Source organism: Mixophyes fleayi, chromosome 4 (genome assembly GCF_038048845.1).
Source record: "Mixophyes fleayi isolate aMixFle1 chromosome 4, aMixFle1.hap1, whole genome shotgun sequence".
NCBI lineage: Eukaryota > Metazoa > Chordata > Amphibia > Anura > Limnodynastidae > Mixophyes > Mixophyes fleayi.
The window spans coordinates 14915983-14942143 of NC_134405.1; the positions used below are offsets into that span (position 1 = coordinate 14915983).

At 40.4% G+C, this 26161-nt stretch overlaps 1 protein-coding gene across 5 annotated transcripts in view; it reads left to right on the plus strand.

The window, feature by feature from the left end:
- Nucleotides 1-25501, plus strand: part of LOC142151044 (uncharacterized) — an 89335-nt gene extending 63834 nt beyond the window's left edge. For 3 of the 5 annotated variants that reach the window (XM_075206319.1, XM_075206321.1, XM_075206320.1), the window contains 3 exons: nucleotides 17754-17851; nucleotides 18284-18395; nucleotides 21352-25501. In XM_075206319.1, the coding sequence (XP_075062420.1) occupies nucleotides 17754-17851; nucleotides 18284-18395; nucleotides 21352-22691 (1550 nt within the window). In that variant the 3' untranslated portion in view covers nucleotides 22692-25501. Of the gene's footprint in view, nucleotides 1-8776; nucleotides 9171-9284; nucleotides 9383-9811; nucleotides 9924-12379; nucleotides 12986-13086; nucleotides 13185-13616; nucleotides 13729-17026; nucleotides 17125-17556; nucleotides 17669-17753; nucleotides 17852-18283; nucleotides 18396-21351 lie in introns of those variants that run through there. The other 2 variants (XM_075206316.1, XM_075206317.1) reach the window with 2 other exon arrangements.
- Nucleotides 25502-26161: the final 660 nt, after the last annotated feature.

Here is a 26161-nt window from a genome sequence, read left to right on the forward strand (position 1 = left end):
GCCCAAAATATGAGAATCGTGTCGATGTCCCAATATTTATGGACCTGACTGTATGTATATATATATATTCATGCCCCTCCTGATGAAGTCCACATGTTGAAAGGACGAAACGCGTTGAGGATTGTGTCCACTCATCTGGTGAATCTGGATTTCTATTTTGTGGATATTGGCCGTTTTCTGTTCTCCAGCTAAGTGGTTGTGGAGTCTAAGAAAGAACTACATGTCGCCATTCCACTGGATTCCATGAAGTCCAGATAAGTACTGGTGAAAGAAACCTTTATGTGTATACTTCACACTGTTTTTATGTAAGTGAGATACTCACTGTTTTAATAAATCTGTTCTATACAGTATCACACTATTTTAGCTCTTTTTATGGTCTGAGGTCCCAGCTGCAATCTGTGTTATCCTGCTGAGGAGAAGTCATTATTGGCCGTCTAAACAGACATAGAAATATTATCAGCATTCCAGTTGTGCCTTTCAAGCTCGGTATCTGGTACGCAGAAGTTTTTGCTAGTGGTGATCTCACTTGGGACATGAGTCACTTCACTCACATATGTGTTACTGACTTCACAGGGTTTTAACTTGAAAGTCACGTGCTCTCCCTGTCTGGGAATTTATTATAGCAAAGTGCGTATTTCTATTTTACCTGGTAATACACTATGTGGCGCCCTGTTCTTTTTTCCTTTTTCTATATATATATATATATATAGATAGCAGCATAGAGGCTCTTCCAACACACCTATCAGGTGGCTGCCCAGTGTTATATATGTTGTTATATTAAATGTTATTCACCGCTCGTTGGTTTCATCCGAATCGGTGCAGGGGTGTGGAGGATATTCACCTACAAACAAACAACCTTCATATATATATATATATATATATATATAGAGAGAGAGCGCGCGGTCGAAGTGTGCTCGTATATGTTGGTGTGCCATACACCACTTCTTTTACTATTTTGGTCGTAAAAATTACTAAATATCCTCTTTGACCACTGTGTATATATATTTACATGTTATTTAATTGTTTCTTATTTTATAGCACTAATATCATTATAATAGTAATGGGACCTACAAAACAAACATTAAAACATTCATGTAATGCCACACAGTAGTTGTGCCCCCAGTTCCTCCTATGCCTATTATTTGTGCCCCCAGTTCCTCCTATGCCTCATAGTTGTGCCCCCAGTTCCTCCTATGCATCATAGTTGTGCCCCCAGTTCCTCCTATGCATCATAGTTGTGCCCCCAGTTCCTCCTATGCCTCATAGTTGTGCCCCCAGTTCCTCCTATGCCTCATAGTTGTGCCCCCAGTTCCTCCTATGCCTCATACTTTCCTCTGGAGTACACATCTATCATCCACAGGAGCTGCCTCACTAAAGCAGCCGTAGATAACCAAACACACAGCAGCTCCATTTCACTCATCTTCGGCTTCTTTAGTTTAACAGCTGCGGAGCACTGGACAGAAGTGGTCGATGTGTCACTTTTGGCACGCGTGCCTGGGGTTGCCGACCCCTGGCCTAGAGTTTCATTATTAAACCCTGTATCCATAACTGCAAGAGTGAAGGTTTTATACCATTTTAACAAAGGAATCAGTTCACAGATATACATAAATTATTACATCCAGGACACAGACAGAGCACTATCAGTGTTGTCATTTACATACTCAATATACATCTTTTCACCCTGATTTATAGCTCACACAGATACAGCCAACGGACATAAAGATACCTGCATAAGGTAAGTATCTCATAAAAGACAGAGGTGTCTCACTTGGAGCTTTACTACCCTAAAATATGCCCTTGTGCTTGTTTGCTTCCATTTGATACAGAAGGGGCACAGTGTGATGGTGAAGAGGGCAGGGGGCACAGTGTGATGGTGAAGAGGGCAGGGGGCACAGTGTGATGGTGAAGAGGGCAGGGGGCACAGTGTGATACAGAAGGGGCACATTGTGATGGTGAAGAGGGCAGGGGGCACAGTGTGATACAGAAGGGGCACAGTGTGATGGTGAAGAGGGCAGGGGACACAGTGTGATACAGAAGGGGCACAGTGTGATGGTGAAGAGGGCAGGGGGCACAGTGTGATACAGATGGGGCACATGTTATTTATATATATATATATATATATATATATATATATATATATATATATATATATATTTCTTATACTTGAAATTTGAAGTAAATAAAACAAATAACATAATATACATTTTTGTGTCTGTGGGGGGGGGACGCGCCCCCAAGCAAATTTCTGCACCTGAACCCCCATCTCGCTAGTTTTGCCTTTGGAGGAATGGGTATTGGATATTGTGGATTAAGTTTGGTCATTTAACTCTGCATAGGCTCTTAATGCTTAGAGGGAAGGGCAGTCCCTGAAGCCATGGGTCCACAGAGGTTTCCTCCACAGGGGGGTTTCCTCTCCTGAGTGCTGAAGGATGACGCTTCGTGATTCATGAGACTTCCACAATCTTGGTCCTCTTATAGGACAAGACTGTAAGAGGGCTCTCTTCCCTCCGGTCTCTTTACCTAATCTTCTGCTCCATCTTCTCTGTACTATCTACAGAGAAGATGGAGTCTTGGTATTATTCGTTTATTGTTCTGTACTGTATCAACCCCGTATGGTCTACTGTTTGTACTTGTACGGCGCTTTAGAAATCTTGTGGCGCCTTATAAATAAAGGATTATAAATATAATTATGTTATAGAGCAATTCCAAAAATAAGTTAATTATAATTTGCACACTCTCTGGGCGTCTGGAATGGCATCTTTGTTTTATTAGAAGTGAAGTCATGTTTAGTCTTAAATCAATGAGGCTTTAACAGATAAGATAGGTCATTTGACAAGACTCTAAACCTTTTACTTAATACCTAAAATAATACTTATTTTATTATTAAGATACTGATTTATTATTAAGATACTGAACATTGTTTTATAGTCTTGTAGTTTATCTCAGAATGTTAATCGGGCTGGTTCCCATGATCATTATGAACAATGCTTTAAACTCTACTGCTCACTTTTGGGTGTTAGCTGAATATGGAAATCTATTCAGTATTGTATTTGTATCTTAAGCTAGGTACACACTACAGGGTTTTCGTCCAATAATCGTCTCAACCAGCAGACATACGACCGCTCGTTCAAAAGTCGGGTCAGTGTGTGTAGTGACACGAAGGTCAAAAGTCTGCCCAAATGGACGATTGTCGCCTCATTTGGTTGGTCGTACCGTTAAATATTTTCGTTCCAATCTCGTTTCCGTTGTGTAGTGTGTATAAACTTCCGACCGATCCACGACAATCTTCCGATACTTCCTCAACCTGGGGGGCGTGTGTATGTAAATTTGTGATTTCTGTACCAGTCCCATGTGGTGCGGTATCCGCACATCACAGGCTTGTGTTTTGTATAGATGTATTATTGCACCTGTCTGGCTACAGACCATTACACGTGTATAAAGCACGTGTGTTATTACCCTTTGCATCTATGTTGGCAATCTATTCACATTTAACCTTTATAAACTATTAAAGTTATAAAGTCATATTAACCTTTATTAACTAATATTTGTAAAATACCATGAATAAACCACTCAGTGTTCATGCAACAGTTTTATTGCAGGAAAAAAGTGCAAAATTGTTTACTATGACAGGTGAAAAAAAATAGTATTACACTTTAAAGGTGCTACTGGTTTGTGGCAGAACAGGTCTTGATGTTGCTTGGGTTTCTATTCCCTTTGATTTCTTTACCTACAAAACAAGGAAATAAAAAATGTTTACCATTAAACTTCTATATCTTTATATATCCAAGCCAGAAATACTCTCATTTTCTCACCTTGCACACTGTTCGAGATCAGTTTATGCTTTGGTCCCTGTGGCGCAATCGCAATAATAGTGGGCATATATTCTGGAAAACAGGCGCCATTTTGGTTATTATAACGGTACAGGTATGTGCCCAAAGCATTTAGTTGTCTATACATGTTCACTGAAATACCTTCTTTCATATCTTTTTCTTTTTCAATTTTTTCTTGTTTGATAACTGGTGTTACATTAGTGGTATCAGTGGTAGCTAAACAGGCCTTCTCACCGTTAATTCTTCGTTCTGACAAACAAAAAATCTATGTTACAAATATCATTGCTTCGTGTGAAACTAGAATGAAATAAAGTCCTTCAAACAGGTACACTACATGTGCTACTGACCTTTTTTAATGTCGTAGTCGTCCTGGTCCAGTACTTTGACCATCATCTCCACCTCTCTTGGGCTCATTGGATTTGCTCTTTGCTCTTCTTGAGTATCTCCATCCCCCACCTTAACTTTTTCAACATTTTTTGGCCCTTCCAGCACCATCTCTGACTCTGTCTCCGTCTCCATAGCTGCAACCCCCACTGACACCTTCTCCTCACCCGCAACACCCACTGACACTTTCTCCTCACTTGCCATCATCTCACACTCCTCGGCGCCAGATAGGTTCCTCTGTCATTTTATACACTCAGACATGGGCGTTCGTTTCTGCTGCGGACCAATCAGCAATGATGCCGGCAGAGAATGGAGCATTCCATTACATACGAAGGGATTTTATTATTAGGGAATAATCATTGCATTACAGTCCACTGGAGAGCATCTATAGATTCCAGCTGGAGAGGAAGTGAGTCCAGTGTAAGCTAGGCTGGGGATAGAAGACTTCTCCACCAAGATATATTTAAGAAGAGAAGGTCCAGGGCTCAAGAACATATCTTGCGACTTGCGCACAGTGAGGGCCTACTGAAAACCAAGGGTACAATGTACAGGTCTTAAATGTTGGTGTTTATAAAATGGTGTACTTGCCTAGGTGTGATCCTTTACATATAGAGAGAACATGTTGAATAAATCCCAGGTAATGTGGAAACCTTGCTTGGAGGAGCCCTGGTCCTAGACTGGTGTCCTCCAGGCTCGAGCCCACAGGGCCAAAGTTTTCGAAAAGTGGCATGGGCCGCTCATTGTTGTGATGGGCTCCAGACATGCCTTGTTGGGGTATGCCTAGAGCTCTGTTGGGGAGGTACAGTATGACATGGTTACTGCTGGACCGGGTGCTTTGTGCACCTGCTGCTGGTGTGTGCAGTATTTCCAGGGTTATTTCACTGAAGAGATAGGCATGACCCCATCATGGTGTGACCACAACCTGGAGCAGCCATGCCTCTTTGTAGCAGTGCACCACTTTGTCCCAACTGGACAAAACTAAATGTTTGGCATTATGCCTGTATATAGTGAACATTGTATATTGGGTGTATGATATCAATGTGACCTATTTATTGTGATCAATGTGACCTAGTATCAGGGCTGTTCGAGAGCAACTTTGGACCCTAGCATGGCTGCATTTTGGGCCATTTTCAGACTCCATGTGCAGATTTGTTTTGTTTTACATTTTGTTTTTTTACTGATTTATTGAAAACTTCGGGCACAATCACAAAAGTGAGGTCACATCAAAGTAGAACAATAGTAGAGTTGACAAACACAATAAAACACAATACATGTAGTAGCAAGTAAAATCTAAAACAACTTTAGCAACAATGAAAAAGCCAAAGCTAATAAGAAACAAGAACACAGATGTACTTGAAGTCGTTTTTATTTTTATCAGAGTTAAATGAAAGGGGGGGGAGCAGGTAACACATGGTGAAGGGGAGAAGGGTGGGGGTCCCTCAGGCAGGGGGAATAAGATGAGAGAGATGACAAGGGACAGAGCCACCAAAGCGCAGGGCAGCATTAGGAATAGAGGGACAACATATTATTAAGATTGGCCCAAGGGTTCCACATTTTAAGAAAGGAGGTAAATGGATTTCTCAGGATGCTAGTCATACACTTTCATAAGGAAGCCACATCTTCACCTTAAGGGCTTGCATAGTAGGGGAGCAATGATCTTCCCCGGAAATAGCTATTAAACAATAATTGTCTAATTAACAATATTGTCTGCTGAGTTTGTTACAGTGTTTTTTCAAGTGGTCCTGAAAGGGCAGGGGTATAAGGGCATGTTGCAGTTGGAAAGAGAGAACAGTAGCTGTGAGAGTGTTGACGAAGACATGAACTTCTGACCAGAACCTCTGGAAAACGGCGCAAGAGCACCAAATGTGGTAAACGAACCAGAATCCTGGCACCCTCTTCATCAAAGGAGAGAGGAGTCAGGAAATATTTTATGGCGTCTGATCGGAACCAGGTACCAACGATAAAGGAGTTTATAGGCGTTTTCCTTATCCCTAACATTAAGAGAAGATTTGGAGATCCCTTCCCAGATGTCCGACCAGTCCTCCTCGTCCAGTACCTCACCAAGGTCCCCAACCCAATTCATAACATGAGAGGGTACGTGGGGGGGTGAGAGAAGTAAGCATAAAATGGTAAAGAGAGGAGATGAAGCCCTTGGACGAGGAAGCACAAATGGAGACAGCGATCTGACAGAGATCCTGGGGAAGGAAACACAAAAGAAATTATGGATTTTCAGATACTGATGAAAAGCTGTATAAGGAAGTGCGTATGTGTCAAAAATAGAAGCAAAAGTGGGAAAGACGCCTTGCACTGTGAGTTCAATGATCAAATGAAGTCCAGATACAACCCAAACAGAAAAAGGATGAGGGTGTAGACCTGTAGAGAAATCGGGGTTATAACAGAGAGGGACAAGAGGAGTCGGTGAAAAGGCCAATTTATATATACAATTACAGCGAGACCAAATTATAAGGAAGAAGTTAATGACTGGATGGGAGTGGGCCTCAGGAGGCCATGGGGAACGTGTGGTCCAAAGGAACATAGAAAAGGAGTCAGAGGAAAGAGAGTCAGATTCCAAATCAACCCAAACTCGAGAGCCAGAAGAAGAATGCCACTGAATACATTGTGTGAAGAGAGCCGAATAGAAGTATTTCTTAAGATTCGGGATCCCTAAACCACTGGCCAGGCCTCCATGTGCAGCTTTAATGATAGCAGCCTAGGGGTGTGTGACCTTGTGTACCCCACCCTTTCTCAGCAGCCTTCATCAGAGTGGATCAGGTGTGTTATACCAGTGTAACCTGTTTATAGTGATCAGTCAGACCTGTGAAATATGATCAGTGTGTATCAGATGTATGATATTGGTGTGACCAGGAAGGTATCGGATACCAGGTTTCTATTGCCTCCAGTGTATAAAACATTGGGAATTGAGTCCGTTTGGAATTAATCAGCACGGGGAATCAGAGCACCCTAATCACTTACATTTTGTATAATTGTAAGGCAAAAACAAATCTCAATTTCTGGAATGAAATTTAAACGGAGACCTTAAATTTCCAGAAGTCCCCAACTCAGGCATTTGTGACAGATTTCAATTGGCGAACAAAGCACTAACTTGGTGTAGGGAACAGCTAAGACACCTGGCCACAAGAGGACCATTGGAGGACGTACGATATTGTGTGAGGTCACTTAGCAGTCTTATGAAGCTGGATCAGAGGAACTTCTGAGAAACACTGACCAGGGCTCTACAGCTCATGAACAGAGGTCACACAGGGCCTCGTGTAGAATTTGACGCATCTTGCCACCAAAATGCAGATGTTAAATGTGTCCCAGCATTTTACATAGTATGCAAGGTATCTTAAGATCGCTGTGACTGCATACTACGTAATAAACACAGATGCTGGAGGAAGATGCACGTAAATTGCATAATTTAAGCTTATCATGCAGTAGAGAGGCGCTAGTCATCAAGTTGATGGTAATGACTAGCATGTTAACATCGTTATTTAACATTTTGGAAAATAAAACAGCAGGGTGCCCCCCCCCCCCCCCCCGCCTCAATTGCTACTAGCTCTAGTGCTCATAGCCCAGGCTGGCAGCAGCAATTTGGGGGTAAGGCGGTATTCCACTGCAAGAACCGCTAACAGCACTATAGGCTATAACACTATGGTATGGGCCCCCTGCCATAATGTGAACATGCTCTAGCCCGTTCAGTTCATGAATTACCCAGAGGAACCAGGCCTACACAAAAATGGGAGCCCCATTAGTTTTTTTGCTGGTGAACTACAAGTCCCAGCCAGCACTGTCATGCCTACAATGTAAAATGTTTATGCTGGTGCTTGTTTATATACAAGTGTCAGCATCCCAATGGCTGCCAGAGCATGCTGTCACTTGTAGAACTACAAGCACCAGCATTCCCTGGCATGCAGTGCCCACTGGGACCTGTAGTGTACCTGGAAAAACACACCGAAAAATAGACACCATTGAAAATGAGCTTTATTAGAAATAAAAACACCCACAAACTCCCTTTTCTCAGCTTTATTTCTCACTTAGATCTGGGGTTCTTCCAATCCAAAGGGTTAAAATAAAAAACCCACATGAACGCCAAAAGGACGACTCCTCAGAGGGGCCGCCTTGTAAATGACCGGCTTAGAGCCAATCATTCTAACCAAACGGAGGGACTTCACTAGGATTGGTCAGTGTGGGAAGAGCCGAGCTGATTGGTTAGATGTTATGTACTTCATTCATACAGTTTATGAATGAAGTACATTGTACATATATCACAGCACTATAGTGTTTTTCTATCACTAATATATTCATGAGACTTTGGGATCTGCAGCTTTCGTTGTATTTTTAGATGTAAGTTTTACAATTACGGGGTTGAGATCATCATGGAGGAGGGGGCTATAGGAGCAGCACTGTTCGTTCACACGGGAAACCATTACATATGTTATAGGGGTTGCATTTGTAAAATAGACCATTACTGTAAACAGTATTTTGCACAATAAACCCCTAAAAAAATTCCAAATACGTGTGGTTTCAATTACCTTTTTATTAATGTCTCTCTCAATACACAGGATTACACAGTAGTGATCAAGAGATCTGGTGAGTGTGTGACACCCAGGAGCCGCCCCTGTATGTCAGGAGGATTGAGCAGGACCCAGATCCCCATCACGGTGCCTGAACCTCACTCACTGATACATGGGAGAAACAATGACCAGAAGATCCTGGAACTGACCAACAAGATCATTCAGCTGGTGACTGGAGAGGTGACTGCTGGGAATGGGCCATTATACAGTAACACCAGGGGATGTGTCTGGATGATGACTGTGTCATTGTGTTGTCAGATTCCTATAAGGTCTCAGGATGTCACTGTGTATTTCTCTGTGCAGGAGTGGCAGTATTTAGGAGGGCACAAGGGTCTGTAGGAGGACGTGAGGATGGAGAATCATCGGATCCTCACATCACTGGGTAAGAGGAGAATTTCATTTATTGTAGACGAGAGAATAGTTTTGAGGGCCACATAGATACTCATCTGAGCATCACATATATACAATGTATTTAGTCACTATCTGTTTCCTACAGATGGATCCAGTAACAGAAATACCCCAGAGAGATGTCCGTGTCCTCTTTATTCACAAGATTGTAAAAAGGAAAATCACAGTATTCCGCAGCAGTATCAGGTAGACGACATTTCAGGGTCTCACCAAATACCAAAGTGAATTTTCCAATTTATGATCTGTAAAAAGAACTGTGTTGGATCTTATACACTGATATTCTTCTGTTTCATCTCAAATGGTCAAATCAGATATTATTAGATATGATATATTTTATTACCATATTACTGTTAATGTTAGTTCTCACAAGTTTGGCTCTATCTATCTCCTATCCTTTTGTATTGCTTCCTTTATTCTAGTTGTCTTCTTATGTAGTTGCTTTCTCTATTGTCTCTTGCATTGATTTTTACTTATTATATTGTTTCTCTTGTCCCTTACTTATCTGTATTTTTTTCGGTTTATTTATTGTTGATTGTGTGGTGCTGCGGATTCTATGGCGCCAAATTAATAAATTAAGATGATGATGATATTGTTATTGTCTTGTGGGCTATTTAGGGTGACGTCTTGACTGATATTAAAGGAGAAACGATAGAAGGAGAGGAAGAGACGTATGTGAGGGGTGATCAGCAGTGTAAGGAGGAGGAAATCCCTACTGAGATCAGCACAGGTGAGTAATAAACACTTATTACAGAAAAGAGTCACATATTCTATTTATGTAAATAATTATCATCAACATTTATTTATATAGCGCCAGCTAATTCCGTAGCGCTTTACAATTGGGGGCAAACATTAATAAGACAATACTGGGTAATACATACAGACAGAGAGGTAAGAGAACCCTGCTCGCAAGCTTACAATCTATAGGACAATGGGAGTTAGAAACACAAGGGCATGTGCTACATCATATTGCACACTGGACCAGCTAGAATGCAAAGGTAAAAGTATTGAGTGGGCTGTGTGTGTGTGGCATGGTGGTCAGACGTTTCTTGTGTTGTGTTAGCTGTGTAGAGGGTGGTAATAGGGTAATCTAGGGAGATTAAGATGGTGGATAAGGAATATTATAAGCTTGTCTGAAGAGATGGGTTTTCAGAAAACGCTTGAAGGTTTGAAGACTAGAGGAAAGTCTTAATGTGCGAGGGAGGGAATTCTACAAAGTGGGTGCAGCCCGAAAAAAGTCCTGTAACCGAGAATGGGAGGATGTGATGAGAGTGGAAGAGAAAGGAATATCTTGTGCAGAAAGGAGGTGTCGAATTGGGATATTTTGAGACAAGTGAGGAAATGTATGTCGGTGCAATTTTGTTGACAGCCTTGTATGTTAGTAGAAGAATTTTATATTGGATTCATTGAAATACAGGCAACCTATGTAGAGACTGATAGAGTTTCTCAGCAGAGGAAGAACGGTTTGCAAGGAAAATCAATCTAGCCGGTGCATGCAAAAATAGGTTATATGGGTTCAAGTCTGACTTTGGGAAGACAAATAAGGAGGGAATTGCAATAGTCGATGCGGGAGATAAGTGCATGAATTAAGGTTTTTGCGGTGTCTTGTGTAAGATATGTGCGTATTCTGGAAATGCTCTTTAGATGTATGTAACATGATTTAGATATAGAGTTGATGTGGGGAACAAAGGATAGTTGTGATCCAGTATTACACCTAGGCAACGAGCTTGCGGGTGGGATTTATGGTCAAGTTATCAACAAAAATAGAAATGTCAGGCAGGAAGCTTCTGTTTTTGGGTGGGAATATTATTAATTCAGTTTTTTAAAGATTGAGTTTGAGTTGGCGAGAAGACATCCAGGATGAAATGGCAGAAAGACAGTCAGTAACGCGAGACACCACAGATGGTGAAAGATCAGGAGAGGATAGATAGGTTTGTGTATCATCCGCATAGAGATGATACTGAAATCCAAAGGAGCTTATTAGTTTTCCAAGGGAAGTGGTGTAGATAGAGAATAGCAGAGGACCTAGGACTGAGCCTTGTGGTACTCCAACTGATAAAGGAAGCGGAGCAGAGGTGGATCCAGAGAAATTAACACTGAAAGAGCGATTAGATAGGTAGGATGAGAACCAGGATAGGACAGTGCCTTCAAGACCTAGGGATTGTAGCGTTTGTATGAGGAGAGAGTGGTCAACAGTGTCAAATGCAGCCGAGAGATCCAGAAGAATTATAAGAGAGTAATGTTTTTTTCTTTTTGCTGTGATCAAATCATTGACAACCTTGGTCAGCGCAGTCTCTGTGGAGTGTTGAGAGCGAAAGTCTGACTGAAAAGGATCCATAAGGTTGTTTACTATAAGAAAGTGTGTGAGGCGAGTGTAGGCAATTCTCTCGAGAAGCTTGGAGGGGCATGAGAGCTGAGAGATGGGTCGGTAGTTTGCGAGAGATTTAGGGTCAGAATTTTTTTTTAAAAAAATGGGAGTAATCTCTGCGTGCTTGAATAGTGATGGAAAAATACCAGTGGAAAGAGAGAGATTACAGATTTTAGTTAGATGGGGAATGAGCACAGGAGACAGGGACCTACCAATTTGTGAGGGAATGGGATCAAGAGGACATGAGGTAGAGTAGGAAGATGAGAAGAGAGTAGAAACTTCCTCTTCATTTGTAGGATGAAATGAAGAGAGAGTGTCAGATGGTGCTACAAAGGAATTGAGACGAATGCTTGTCGAGGGAGATGATACCATTTCAAGTCTGATCTTATCTATTTTGTCCTTGAAATAGGAAGCAAGATTCTGGGCACTGATGGTAGTTAAAGGATTTGGGGTGGGAGGATTTAGAAGAGATTTAAATGTGTTAAAAAGGCGTCTGGGGTTAGAAGCCTGAGCATAGATGAGAGATTGAAAGTATATTTGTTTAGCAGTGTCCAGAGCATTTCTATAGGAGTGGTAGATATCGGTATATGTAATGAAATCATTAGAGGTACAAGATTTACGCCAATGGACGTTCTGCTTTACGAGAAAGTTTTTGTAGAGTTTGTGTTACTTTAGTGTGCCACGGTTGGCAACGAAGTCTACGCGGAGTATGTAGTGTCGCTGGAGCCACTTTATCCAGGGCAGTTACTAGGGTTTGGTGAAAATGGGGTACTGCCCGATCAGGGGAGGAGAATGTAGAAATTGGGGTGAGAAGGTGTTGAAGAGAGGTGGTTGAAGATCAATACAGTTGATATTCCTGCGGTTGTGAGGAGGCTTGGAAGAGTTTGACACTAGGGAGGGTAAAGAAATGGGGATGAGCGAGTAGCTAATAAAGTGATGATCCGAGAGGGGGAAAGGAGTGTTAAGGGAATCAGAAACTGAGCATAGTCTAGAGAAAACAAGATCAAGACAGTGGCCATCCTGATGAGTAGCGGATTCAATCCACTGGGAGAGGTCAAGTGTGGAGGTTAGAGAGAGTAGTTTGGAAGCAGCATTGGAACGTGGATTAGAAATAGGGATGTTGAAATCACCCATGATGATGGTGGGGATGTCAGAGGATAAGAAGTGAGGGAGCCACGCAGAGAAGTGTTCAGGAAATTGCTGGTGTGGACCAGGGGGGCGATAGATGACAGCAACACGCATACAGAATGGGTCAAAAAGCCTAACAACATGTACTTCAAAAGATGTGATTGTAAGTGATGGGACATTTGGTAGAACTGTGAACGTGCACTGTGGGGAGAGAAGTAGTCCAACCCCCCCTCCTTGTCTGCCTCCAGGTCTGGGGATATGGGTGAAATGGAGACCACCATGTGAAAGGGCTGCAGGTGAGGAAGTGTCTGATTGCGTGAGCCATGTTTCTGTTATTGCTAGAAGGTTGAAGTTGAGGTTGTTTGAGATGTATTCAGTCAGTGTCTTTTTCCTACAGATGGATCCAGTAACACAAATACCCCACAGAGATATCTCCGTCCTCTTTATTCACAGGATTGTACACAGGAAAATCCCATTATCCCACAGAAGTATCAGGTATATGACATTTTAGGGTCTTCCCAAATACATAAATGCCAAAGTGACTTTATTATATTATTTGTAAAAGAGCTGTGTGGATCTTATACACTGATATTCATCTGTTTCATCTCAAATGATTAAATCAGATATTATTATATATGATATATTTAGTTACCATAATCCTCTTAATGTTAACGTTCACAAGTTTGGCTCTCTCTACCTCCTATCCTCTTTTTATTGCTTCCTTTGTTCTAGTTGTCTTCTTATGTAGTTGCTTTCTCTATTGTCTCTTGCATTGATTTTTACTGATTATATTGTGTCTCTTGTCCCTTACTTATCTGTATTTTTTTGGATTATTTATTGTTGATTGTGTGGTGCTCTGGATTCTATGGTGCCAAATTAATAAATTAAGATGATGATGATATTGTTATTGTCTTGTGGGCTATTTAGGGTGACGTCTTGACTGATATTAAAGTAGAAACGATAGAAGGAGAGGAAGAGACGTATGTGAGGGGTGATCAGCAGTGTAAGGAGGAGGAAATCCCTATAGATATCAGCACAGGTAAGTAATAAACACTTATTACAGAAAAGAGTCACATATTCTATTTATGTAAATAATCATCATCATCATCAACATTTATTTATATAGCGCCAGCTAATTCCGTAGCGCTTGACAATTGGGGGCAAACATTAATAAGACAATACTGGGTAATACATACAGACAGAGAGGTAAGAGAACCCTGCTCGCAAGCTTACAATCTTTAGGACAATGGCAGTTTAAAACACAAGGGCATGTGCTACATCATATTGCACACTGGACCAGCTAGAATGCAAAGGTAATAGTATAGAGTGGGCTGTGTGTGTGGCAATGTTGGTCGGAGGGTTGTTGTCTTGTTAGCTGTGTAGAGGGTGGTAGTAGGGTAGCCTAGGCAGATTAAGATGGTGGTTGAGGAATATCATAAGCTTGTCTGAAGAGGTGGGTTTTCAGAGAATGCTTGAAGGTTTGAAGACTAGAGGAAAGTCTTACTGTGCAAGGGAGGAAATTCTACAAAGCGGGTGCAGCCCGAAAAAACGTCCTGTAACCGAGAATGGGAGGATGTGATGAGAGTGGAAGAGAGACGCACATCTTGTGCAGAACGGAGGTGTCGAGTTGGAAGATATTTTGAGACAAGTGAGGAGATGTAGGTTGGTGCAATTTTGTTGACGACCTTGTATGTTCGTAGAAGAATTTTATATTGTATTCGTTGAAATACAGGCAACCAATGTAGAGACTGACAGAGTGGCTCAGCAGAGGAAGAATGGTTTGCAAGGAAACTCAATCTAGCCGCTGCGTGCAAAATAGATCATAGGGGTTCAAGTCTGACTTTGGGAAGACCAGTATGGAGAGAATTGCAATAGTCGATGCGGGAGATGATGAGTGCATGAATTAAGTTTTTTTGCGGTGTCTTGTGTGAGATATGTGCGTATTCTGGAAATGCTCTTTAGGTGTATGTAACATCATTTAGATATAGAGTTGATGTGGGGAATAAATGATAGTTGTGAGTCAAGGATTACACCTATGCAACAAACTTGCGGGGTGGGATTTATGGTCAAGTTATCAGCAGAAATAGAAATGTCAGGCAGAAATCTTCTGGTTTTGGGTGGGAATATTATTAATTCAGTTTGTGAAAGATTGAGTTTGACTTGGTGAGAAGACATCCAAGATGAAATTTCAGAAAGACAGTCAGTAACGTGAGACACCACAGTTGGTGAAAGATCAGGAGAGGATAGATAGGTTTGTGTATCATCCGCATAGAGATGATACTGAAATCCAAAGAAGCTTATTAGTTTTCCAAGTGAAGTGGTGTAGATAGAAAATAGCAGAGGACCTAGGACTGAGCCTTGTGGTACTCCAACTGATAAAGGAAGCGGAGCAGAGGTGGATCCAGAGAAATTAACACTGAAAGAGCGATTAGATAGGTAGGATGAGAGCCAGGATAGGACAGTGCCTTCAAGACCTAGGGATTGTAGCGTTTGTATGAGGAAAGAGTGGTCAACAGTGTCAAATGCAGCCGAGAGAGATCCAGGAGAATTAGAAGAGAGTAATGTTTTTTTCTTTTTGCTGTGATCAAATCATTGATGACCTTTGTCAGCACAGTCTCTGTGGAGTGTTGAGAGCGAAATACTGACTGAAGAGGATCCAATAGGTTGTTTACTGTAAAAAAGTGTGTGAGGCGAGTGTAAGCAATTCTCACGAGAAGCTTGGAGGGGCATGGGAGATGGGAGATGGGTCGGTAGTTTGCGAGAGATTTAGGGTCAGAATTTTGTTTTTTTAAAATGGGAGTAATCACTGCATGCTTGAATAGTGATGGAAAAATACCAGTGGAAAGAGATAGATTACAGATTTTAGTTAGATGGGAAATGAGCACAGGAGACAGGGACCTACCAATTTGTGAGAGAATGGGATCAAGAGGACAGGAGGTAGAGTAGGAAGATGAGAAGAGAGTATAAACTTCCTCTTCATTTGTTGGATCAAATGAAGAGAGAGTGTCAGATGGTGCTACAAAGGAATTGAGGCGATTGCTTGTCGAGGGAGATGAGACCATTTCAATCTTATCAGTCTGACCCCGAACAGGGGTCAGACTGAGCGGCCCTGGGGACCGATACCCCCCCTGCCCAGCCCGCCCCTGCTGCCACTGATCCCAAAATTAAAAGTATCCTGACAATACTCAATCTGATATAGAGTATATGGGATGGGCACAAGAGGGGATAGAAATAGGGAAAAAAACAAAGATGTTAATTAAATCCTATAAAGGGTATGTAAATATTATTACGTGGTCAGAGTACTGCTCATACAAATCAATATCACTATAGACCTATATCATATATAAGATCGATAACATCAAAATCTAACATAAACTAAGCACATAACATGCTAACTCATATATTGTTTGTATGACTTAGTTTAAATAAATAATAATGGTGACACCATTCATTTTTCAATAGTGATATAAAATGTTCAAAATGTTCAACCCTCAATGTTAGTATACCAAGTCTGTATCAACGGTGTTTTATATTTTCACTCCATAGGAAGGTGAATCCCCCTTGTAGTTTTGAATCCAAACCTTATTTGATCTAGTTGTCCTCAAATCCCACCATCATGTATAACAGATTCCGTTCATATATAGGATAAACGATATAAGGGGGGGTGGAAAAAGGGCACCTGATAGTGTAGTATATCAAAAAACGTTTTTTGATATACTACACTTTCAGGTGCCCTTTTTCCACCCCCCCTTCCCCCTCCTTATATCATTTACAACATCTTAAGAGGGGGAAACTGAGCATAGTCTAGAGAAAACAAGATCAAGACAGTGGCCATCCTGATGAGTAGCGGATTCAATCCACTGGGAGAGGTCAAGTGTGGAGGTTAAAAAGAGTAGTTTGGAAGCAGCATTGGAACGTGGATTAGAAATAGGGATGTTGAAATCACCCATGAGGATGGTGGGGATGTCAGAGGATGAGAAATGAGGGAGCCATGCAGAGAAGTGTTCAAGAAATTGTTGGAGTGGACCAGGGGGGGGCGATAGATGACAGCAACACGCATAGAGAACGGGTTAAAAACCTTAACAGCATGTACTTCAATAGATGTGAACGTGAGTGATGGGACATTTGGTAGAACTGTGAACGTGCACTGTGGGGAGAGAAGTAGTCCAACCCCCCCTGCTTGTCTGCCTCCTGGTCTGGGGGTGTGGGTGAAATGGAGACCACCATGTAAAATGGCTGCAGACGAGGCAGTGTCTGATTGTGTGAGCCATGTTTCTGTTATTGCTAGAAGGTTGAGGGTGTTTGAGATGTAATCAGTCAGTGTCTGTTTCCTACAGATGGATCCAGTAACAGAAATACCCCACAGAGATATCTCCGTCCTCTTTATTCACAGGATTGTACACAGGAAAATCCCATTATCCCACAGAAGTATCAGGTATATGACATTTTAGGGTCTTCCCAAATACATAAATGCCAAAGTGACTTTATTATATTATTTGTAAAAGAGCTGTGTGGATCTTATACACTGATATTCATCTGTTTCATCTCAAATGATTAAATCAGATATTATTATATGTGATATATTTAGTTACCATATTCCTCTTAATGTAACTCTCACAAGTTTGGCTCTCTCTACTTCCTATCCTCTTTGTATTGCTTCCTTTGTTCTAGTTGTTTTCTTATGTAGTTGCTTTCTCTATTGTCTTTTGCATTGATTTTTACTGATTATATTGTTTCTCTTGTCCTTTATTTATCTGTATTTTTTTTGGTTTATTTATTGTTGATTGTGCGGCGCTGCAGATTCTGTGGCGCCAAATTAATAAATTAAGATGATGATGATATTGTTATTGTCTTGTTGATTATTTAGGGTGACGTCTTGACTGATATTAAAGTAGAAACGACAGAAGGAGAGGAAGAGACGTATATGAGGGGTGATCAGCAGTGTAAGGAGGAGGAAATCCCTACAGATATCAGCACAGGTTAGTAATAAACATATATTAGAGAAAGGAATCACATAATCTGCTTATGTAAACAATGTAATCAGTCAGTGTATGTTTCTTACAGGTGGATCCAGTAACAGAAATGCCCCAGAGAGATATCTCTGTCCTCTTTATTCACAGGATTATAGACAGGAAAACCCCATTATCCCACAGAAGTATCAGGTATATGACATTTTAGGGTCTTGCCAAATACCTAAATGCCAAAGTGACTTTATTATATTATCTGTAAAAGAGCTGTTTGGATCTTATACACTGATATTTTTCTGTTTCATCTCAAATGATTAAATCATATATTATTAGATATGATATATTTTATTACCATAATCTTCTTAATGTAACTCTCACAAGTTTGGCTCTCTCTATCTCCTATCCTCTTTGTATTGCTTCCTTTTCTCTAGTTGTCTTCTTATGTAGTTGCTTTCTCTATTGTCTCTTGCATTGATTTTTACTGGTTATATTGTTTCTCTTGTCGCTTACTTATCTGTATTTTTTTGGTTTATTTTTTTGTTGATTGTGTGGTGCTGCGGATTCTGTGGCGCCATATAAATACATTAAAGTGATAGTGATATTGTTATTGTTTTGTTGGTTATTTAGGGTGACGTCTTGACTGATATTAAAGTAGAAACGACAGAAGGAGAGGAAGAGACGTATGTGAGGGGTGATCAGCAGTGTAAGGAGGAGGAAATCCCTACAGATATCAGCACAGGTGACTAATAAACACTTATTACAGAAAACAGTCACATATTCTGCTTATTGAGTCACTAAAACAATCATTTATTCTACACTTTCCTCTGTCAGTACAAGCTAATGAGGAGAATGTATCTGTCCAGTAGGAGAGTCCGGAGCCATCAGCCCCTATTAGACTCCCGTTCTTCTTTGCACATCATATCTTTGTGTGCTACCAGCCCAGACATCTGACCAGTCTCCTCCTCACATCATATCATTGTGTGTTACCAGCCCATAGATCTGACCAGTCTCCTCCTCACATCGTATCATTGTGTGCTACCAGCCCAGACATCTGACCAGTCTCCTCCTCACATTGTATCATTGTGTGCTACCAGCCCAGACATCTGACCAGTCTCCTCCTCACATCATATCATTGTGTGTTACCAGCCCAGAGATCTGACCAGTCTCCTCCTCACATCGTATCATTGTGTGCTACCAGCCCAGACATCTGGCCAGTCTCCTCCTCACATCGTATCATTGTGTGCTACCAGCCCAGACATCTGACCAGTCTCCTCCTCACATCATATCATTGTGTGCTACCAGCCCAGACATATGACCAGTCTCCTCCTCACATCATATCATTGTGTGCTACCAGCCCAGACATCTGACCAGTCTCCTCCTCACATCATATCATTGTGTGCTACCAGCCCAGACATCTGACCAGTCTCCTCCTCACATCATATCATTGTGTGCTACCAGCCCAGACATATGACCAGTCTCCTCCTCACATCATATCATTGTGTGCTACCAGCCCAGACATCTGACCAGTCTCCTCCTCACATCATATCATTGTGTGCAACCAGCCCAGATATCTGACCAGTCTCCTCCTCACATCGTATCATTGTGTGCTACCAGCCCAGACATCTGACCAGTTTCCTCCGCCCACTGTCTGGTGTATCTTATGGGATGTCAGTGACACCATGAAATTACCCATGAACCTCCTGTACACTACCTCCCGTGATAGTATCCATCACCATCTCTCTGTATTACCACACGTGACATTGCCATGAATATTTGATCCTCAACTGTATATTATCAGTGTAATACTAATGTAGAATATAAGATTATTCTCCTCCCTCCAAGATCACATACACCCCATCACAAAGTACACTTCACACAAACTCCACCTACCTGCACACAGATGTCATTGCAAAACAGCTCCCCTCCAATCTACGTGCTTGTATGCTCTATACAATTGCTCTTTATTCTGCTGATCTGACCCTGTACAGTGCTTTGCTCTTATACTTTACTTTGTGCTGTTGCCCATCTGTGCCCTACTCCATTCTCCTATTCTGTCCTGATACTCTCCTTTTCTCTGTGCAAGGATGTGAGTAGTGTAAACCCAAATCCAGGTCTTGCTGCTAATTTCACCCATGTCTACTCTACTTTTGAGGCTCCAGTGTTTGTGTGTGAGGACACTGTCTGATTGGACAATGTCACTGGCTAATGAGTCTTCCTGTTCTAGGATGCTGGCTGGGCAATGTGTATGATTAGGAAATGTTACTTGTCAGTGGCCGCATTTTGCGTGTCACTATGGCTGGGCTTATGCAATGTGCTTGGTAATACAGTTGTATAATTATAATGAAGTGTTTATAGTTTGCAAATTGAAATTAAACGCTGGACATTTCAATTTACTCATAGCAACATACACTATATGGGCAAAAATATTCGGACGCTTGACCATTACACAAACAGTATAGTTTAATATGGAGTTGGTCAACCGTTTGCAGAGATAACCGCTTCCACTCTTCTTGGAAGGCTTTCAACAAGATGTTGGAGAGTTTCTGTGGGAATTTGTGCCCATTCATTCTGTAGAGCATTTATGAGGTCAGGCACTGTTGTTGGATGAGAAGGGCTGGCTCGCAATCTCTGCTCCAGTTCATCTCAAAGGTGTTCGATGGGGTTGAGGTCAGGGCTCTGTGAGGGCCAGTCAAGTTCTTCCACACTGAACTTATCAAACCATGTATTTGTAGTCCTTGCTTTGTGCACTGGGGCAGTCTTGTGGGAACGGTAAAGGGCCTTCCCCTAACTGTTGCCACAAAGTTGGAAGCATAGTATTGTCCAAAATGACTTGGTATGTTGAAGCATTAAGATTGCTCTTCACTGGAGATAAGGGGCCTAGCCCAAACCCTGAAAAACAGCCCCCTACAATTATCTGTCCTCCAACAAACTTCACAGTTGCATAATGCAGTCAGGCAGGTTAAGTTCTCACGGCATCCACCAATCCCAGACTCGCCCATATAACTGCCAAATAGAGAAGCGTGATTCATCACTCCACAGAACATATTTCTACTGCTCTATAATCCAGTGTCAGTGTACTTTACGCCCCTCCATCCAACGCTTGGCATTGGTCTTGGTGATGTGAGTCTTGCATGCAGCTGCTCGGCCATGGAAACCCATTTCATTAAGCTCCTGCCGCACAGTTTTTGTGGTTACGTTAATGCCAGTGAAAGTTCGGAAATCTTCAGCTATGAAATTACCAAAGTTTGGGCGACTTTTAAGCACCATGCGCCTTAGCAGTCATTGACCTCGCTGTGTGATTTTACTTGGTCTTCCCCTTTGTAGAGTTGCTGTTTTTCCTAAACGCTTCCACTTTCCAATAATATCACTTACAGTTGTCTAGCAGGGATGAAATTTCATGAACCATCTTATTGCAAAGGTGACATCCTATCACAGTACCACGCTTGATGTCACTGAGCTCTTCAAAACAGCCCATTTTGTATCACAAATGTTTGCAAATGGAGACTGCATGGCTAGGTGCTTGATTTTATACACCTCTGGCAACGGGTCTGATTGAAACACCTCAATTCAATAAATAACAGGTGTGGCCAAATACTTTTGTCCATATAGTGTATGTTGCTATAATTTTGGGTATTATAATATGTAACACAATGTAAAATACAATGTCTATACCCATACATTTATTTTATTTCCAGAAGATGGATGCAAAGACAGGAATATCTCAGATGGAAAATTAATTTTATATACAGATTTTTATACAGAAGATAACATCACACAAGATTCTCCAGGAGGAAACCCCACTACCCTAAATATACATCCAATACTTCACAGAGCAGATAAATTATCTGATCAATCTAATCATGAGGAATATTCTCCTGATAATATAGATATTGTTACAGATAGTACAGCTCAAACAGATGATAAAATATTTACATGTTCTGAGTGTGGGAAATGTTTAACACGTAAATTATCTCTTGTTGCACATCAGAGAATTCACACAGGTGAGAAACCATTTACATGTTCTGAGTGTGGGAAATGTTTTACACATAAATCATATCTTGTTGAACATCAGACAACACACACAGTTGAGACACGGTTTACATGTTCTGAGTGCGGGAAATGTTTTAAACGTAAATTATCTCTTGTTAGACATCAGAGAATTCACACAGGTGAGAAACCATTTAGATGTTCTGAGTGCGGGAAATGTTTTACATATAAATCATCTCTTGTCGAACATCAGAGTATTCACAGAGGTGAGTTTACATGTTCTGAGTGCGGGGTAAATTTTGCACGTAAAATATATCTTGTTGCACATCAGAGAACTCACACAGGTGAGAAACCATTTACATGTTCTGAGTGCGGGAAATGTTTTACACATAAAGCATATCTTGTTAAACATCAGAGAACTCACACAGGTGAGAAACCGTTTACATGTTCTGAGTGTGGGAAATGTTTGTCACGTAAATTATCTTTTGTTGCACATCAGAGAACTCACACAGGTGAGAAACCATTTACATGTTCTGAGTGTGGGAAATGTTTTACATATAAATCAAATCTTGTTGAACATCAGACAAGGCACACAAGTGAGACACGGTTTACATGTTCTGAGTGCGGGAAATGCTTTACACGTAAATTATCTCTTGTTGCACATCAGAGAATTCACACAGGTGAGAAACCATTTTCATGTTCTGAGTGTGGGAAATGTTTTACAGATAAATCAAATCTTGTTGAACATCAGACAACGCACACAGGTGAGACACGCTTTACATGTTCTGAGTGCGGGAAATGTTTTAAACGCAAATTTTCTCTTGTTGCACATCAGAGAATTCACACAGGTGAGAAACCATTTACATGTTCTGAGTGTGGGAAATGTTTTACACATAAATCATCTCTTGGTGCACATCAGAGAACTCACACAGGTGTGAAACGGTTTACATGTTCTGAGTGTGGGAAAGGTTTTACACAGAAATTACAACTCGTTGAACATCAAAAAATTCACACAGAACAAAAGGTATTGGATACGAAACAAGTTTGATTTAATTAATCTGTATATACTGTGTGTGCATATATATACATATATATATATATATATATATATATATATATACTGTTTTTATTAAACATAGGGGGTAGATCAAACCTTTGTGTTCTCTAAGTACAAAAAATACCTTATCAGACGTATTTTCTACATTTGTTATAAATATAACCTACCAGAATAGAAGAACTAAGATATTGTATCTTTAAGTATTAGGAAGAATTAAAATAGGAAAATGACGTGTACTTCCTGCCTCACTGTGCACACGCTATCTTTATATCCATTTCCTAGTTTGGTTTCTTACATAACCACACACATTTATCTTTCATAACACAAACCTCCTCCAGTCCTTGACACTATATTTAAATCCGTTTCTCAGAGTTCTCTGTACAATAATTACTGTCTTAACACAATATTAAACTCAGAATGAAAATTGAGATATTTTTATGACAAAGCATATTTACATTGTTACAATATATATTCAATAACATAATCTTACACACAGTACATATCATATTTCAACATATATAATAATCTGTGTGTAGGTTCATTACCTTATAGTATCTGTCAGGAATAGCCCCCTCTGGTTACTGCCTGATTTAATATCTTATCCTATATTCACACCGTCAAACAATATATCACCTCTATTTCTTCAGGAAACCTTCTCTGACTACCTTCACCTGTCACAAACCGCACTATGCGCACTTGTGACTTGGAACTGTTTATTGTATGAGGTTACCCAGGATTTTAGCACTGTCTCTTTTTCTTTACCTATCACACAGGTTATAGACCTGCTGAATCACCCCCACAACAGCGCACTCACACCCCCACACACTTCAGGTTTGTCACCAGCTATTGAATAAGGACAATAGGACCCCAATATACTGGCACACAATGAGCACTCCTTGTTACCCACAGTCTAGCAAGGCACACACCAGAATCAAAAGGTTAACACTGCCCCTCAAGGATCTATGACACACATGTACATGCAGGCACACACTCTGCTAGGTATACCAATGTATTCACGGTTCACACCTCAGCAATGAAAGGTTTAGCATGGTCAAGCAATCTATCTCTTCTAGACAGGCGGTGAATTCACCTAGAGCAATTAGGACATCACTATTACATTTTTAAATTTAATATACAAAACTTACAGTGCTTATAGGTTAATAATAAAAAAAATAACCAATTGAGATAACATACACAAGCAAAACAGTTTAAAATAAAGGGATTAAATTCAGAGTATAACTTACAGATAAGTGGTATGTTCTGAGCCAAGTGAAATTGGCTTGAAGATGGACAGTTTATCAATAATGATTGATTTCCCAAAAGACCGACAATTTCTTGTAACTGATCTCAGCTTTTTAAAGACACATTTACACCTTACCCCACCTTCAGGGGTTGTGGTCTGTGACACTTTTTACAATCACCATTTGCATGTTGCCTGATTTACTTCCCAATTCTACTATGTGACCTACCTTTTCTGTGTAGCATCACACAGACCCAATTTTATTATTAATAAATCCCCTATGAGTTTACTCATCTGTTGATACCAAACAGGCCTAGGTACAGGGTATCAGTTGAGCTTATACTAATTTCCTTAACTTCTCTGTGTGGCAGAATTCTTAATTTGACATATGAGCTGCCCTTCATCATGCTATTGAGGAATATGTGGTTGATCAGTACTTTTATTGATTTTAAGTAGCATATTTGAAACTTCAATTATTTTGTCTATATGAAATATAGCTAGTCATCATATGGTCTCCTTGTGCCAGACACCATGCTGATCGATTTCTAAAAGTCTATTCAAATGTCAAAACTCCAACCTATGCCAGGATATAGCTTACCCCATTATCTTTTTGAAGGTGATACTGCTATCTTCTAATACCAGGATGTGCAAAGCCACCGAATAAACACCCAACAGACCCTCCGACTTTACATTTTATACTTTAGTAGCTCAATTTATCAATGGATTCCTTTGATATACTATATTTACACTGCAGTTAAGATTAGGCTTTATTCCCCCCAGTTATGTTATAGGTTGATCCTTATAACTGTAATTCCTCTATGATCAGTACAGTATTAATTTCTTTCTGTATTTCATAAATCTGTAAAATCTTGTTTGTGTGTGGATATATGTGTACATGTGTGTCCCAGATCTCATTAAACTCATATTATACATATTTCCCAATATGTAAATGCACTGCTAATCCTATATACAATCCATACAGAATCAACACAAAATCCTCACTATAGCATAAATGCATAATACATAACACCATTGTTCTTCTGTTGCTTGTATAAGTTATTTTCTTTCCGTCTCTTTAAATAATAAATGAGATGATACATATATTTCTATAATTTATTAAAAAGGTATTATACGTAGATACAGCCATACTGGACAAAGCAGACATACGCCCAGGGTCTCAAATGCCAATTGACACCCTATATTTGATTCACTCCTACATTTATAGAGATGATATTATTACTTTAAAACACACCTTCCCAGCTTACATCACTGCTGGCACTCTATTATTAAAATAACATGTTCTATTGGATGGTCAGCTTGACCTTTAACGGTGCCAATATTTCTTTGGACATATCCGGTGATAATGTTAAATACAATCACATAACAATTATCTAATCTGTTTTGCTCATGAATTGTGCAGTAATGGAAAATTACTAAAGACATGTCTCTTGTTATGCAATATGTGTATTGTGCAACATGTTCTCTTAAAAGTACAGACCCTAATCTTAAATATATGAGCTTATATGTATTTCTGTTAGTTTTATTAAAAGTTACTTCGACAGTTTCTCTCCTTTTTGTATACACATAAAAGGTACTTTTTATGTGACTATAGTTAATTGAATAGGAGTATATATTTCTGTCAGCACTGATGTTCTAGGATTGGTTTGACTCTCGCAAATATTTGTATACAATACAATCTATCCTTTAAACAAGTATACAGAAACAATATTGTCACAATTATCACAATAAATTTCATGTAAATATACATTTGGTTTGATAGCCACTTTTCAAGTCCAAAGAACCATATGCTTGGATTTAAACATGTCCATGATGAATCATTTTAAAAGTCTTTATAATAATTTTGTCATCAAAATCCTTCTTCATTTTATGGGCGTTGTTTATATAACGTGTAATTATAGGTTCTGGATTGGAAGTGTCGTTGATTAGGTAATAAACAATGGATTCCAAGTTCAGTCTCAAGGATTCAACTTTATCCTCTGGCTCCACTTCCCCTACAGAATTCTTTTCAAACTCCTCACCACCACTTACAAGACTCTGTCCCACTCTACTGCCCCTTATATCTCTAACCTCCTCTCCATTCACACTCCCACCCGCTCCCTGTGCTCGGCCAATGACCGCCGCCTCTCCACTCTGAGCACCTCTTCCCACTCTAGAATCCAGGACTTTTCCCGTGCAGCCCTTCTATACTGGAATGACCTCC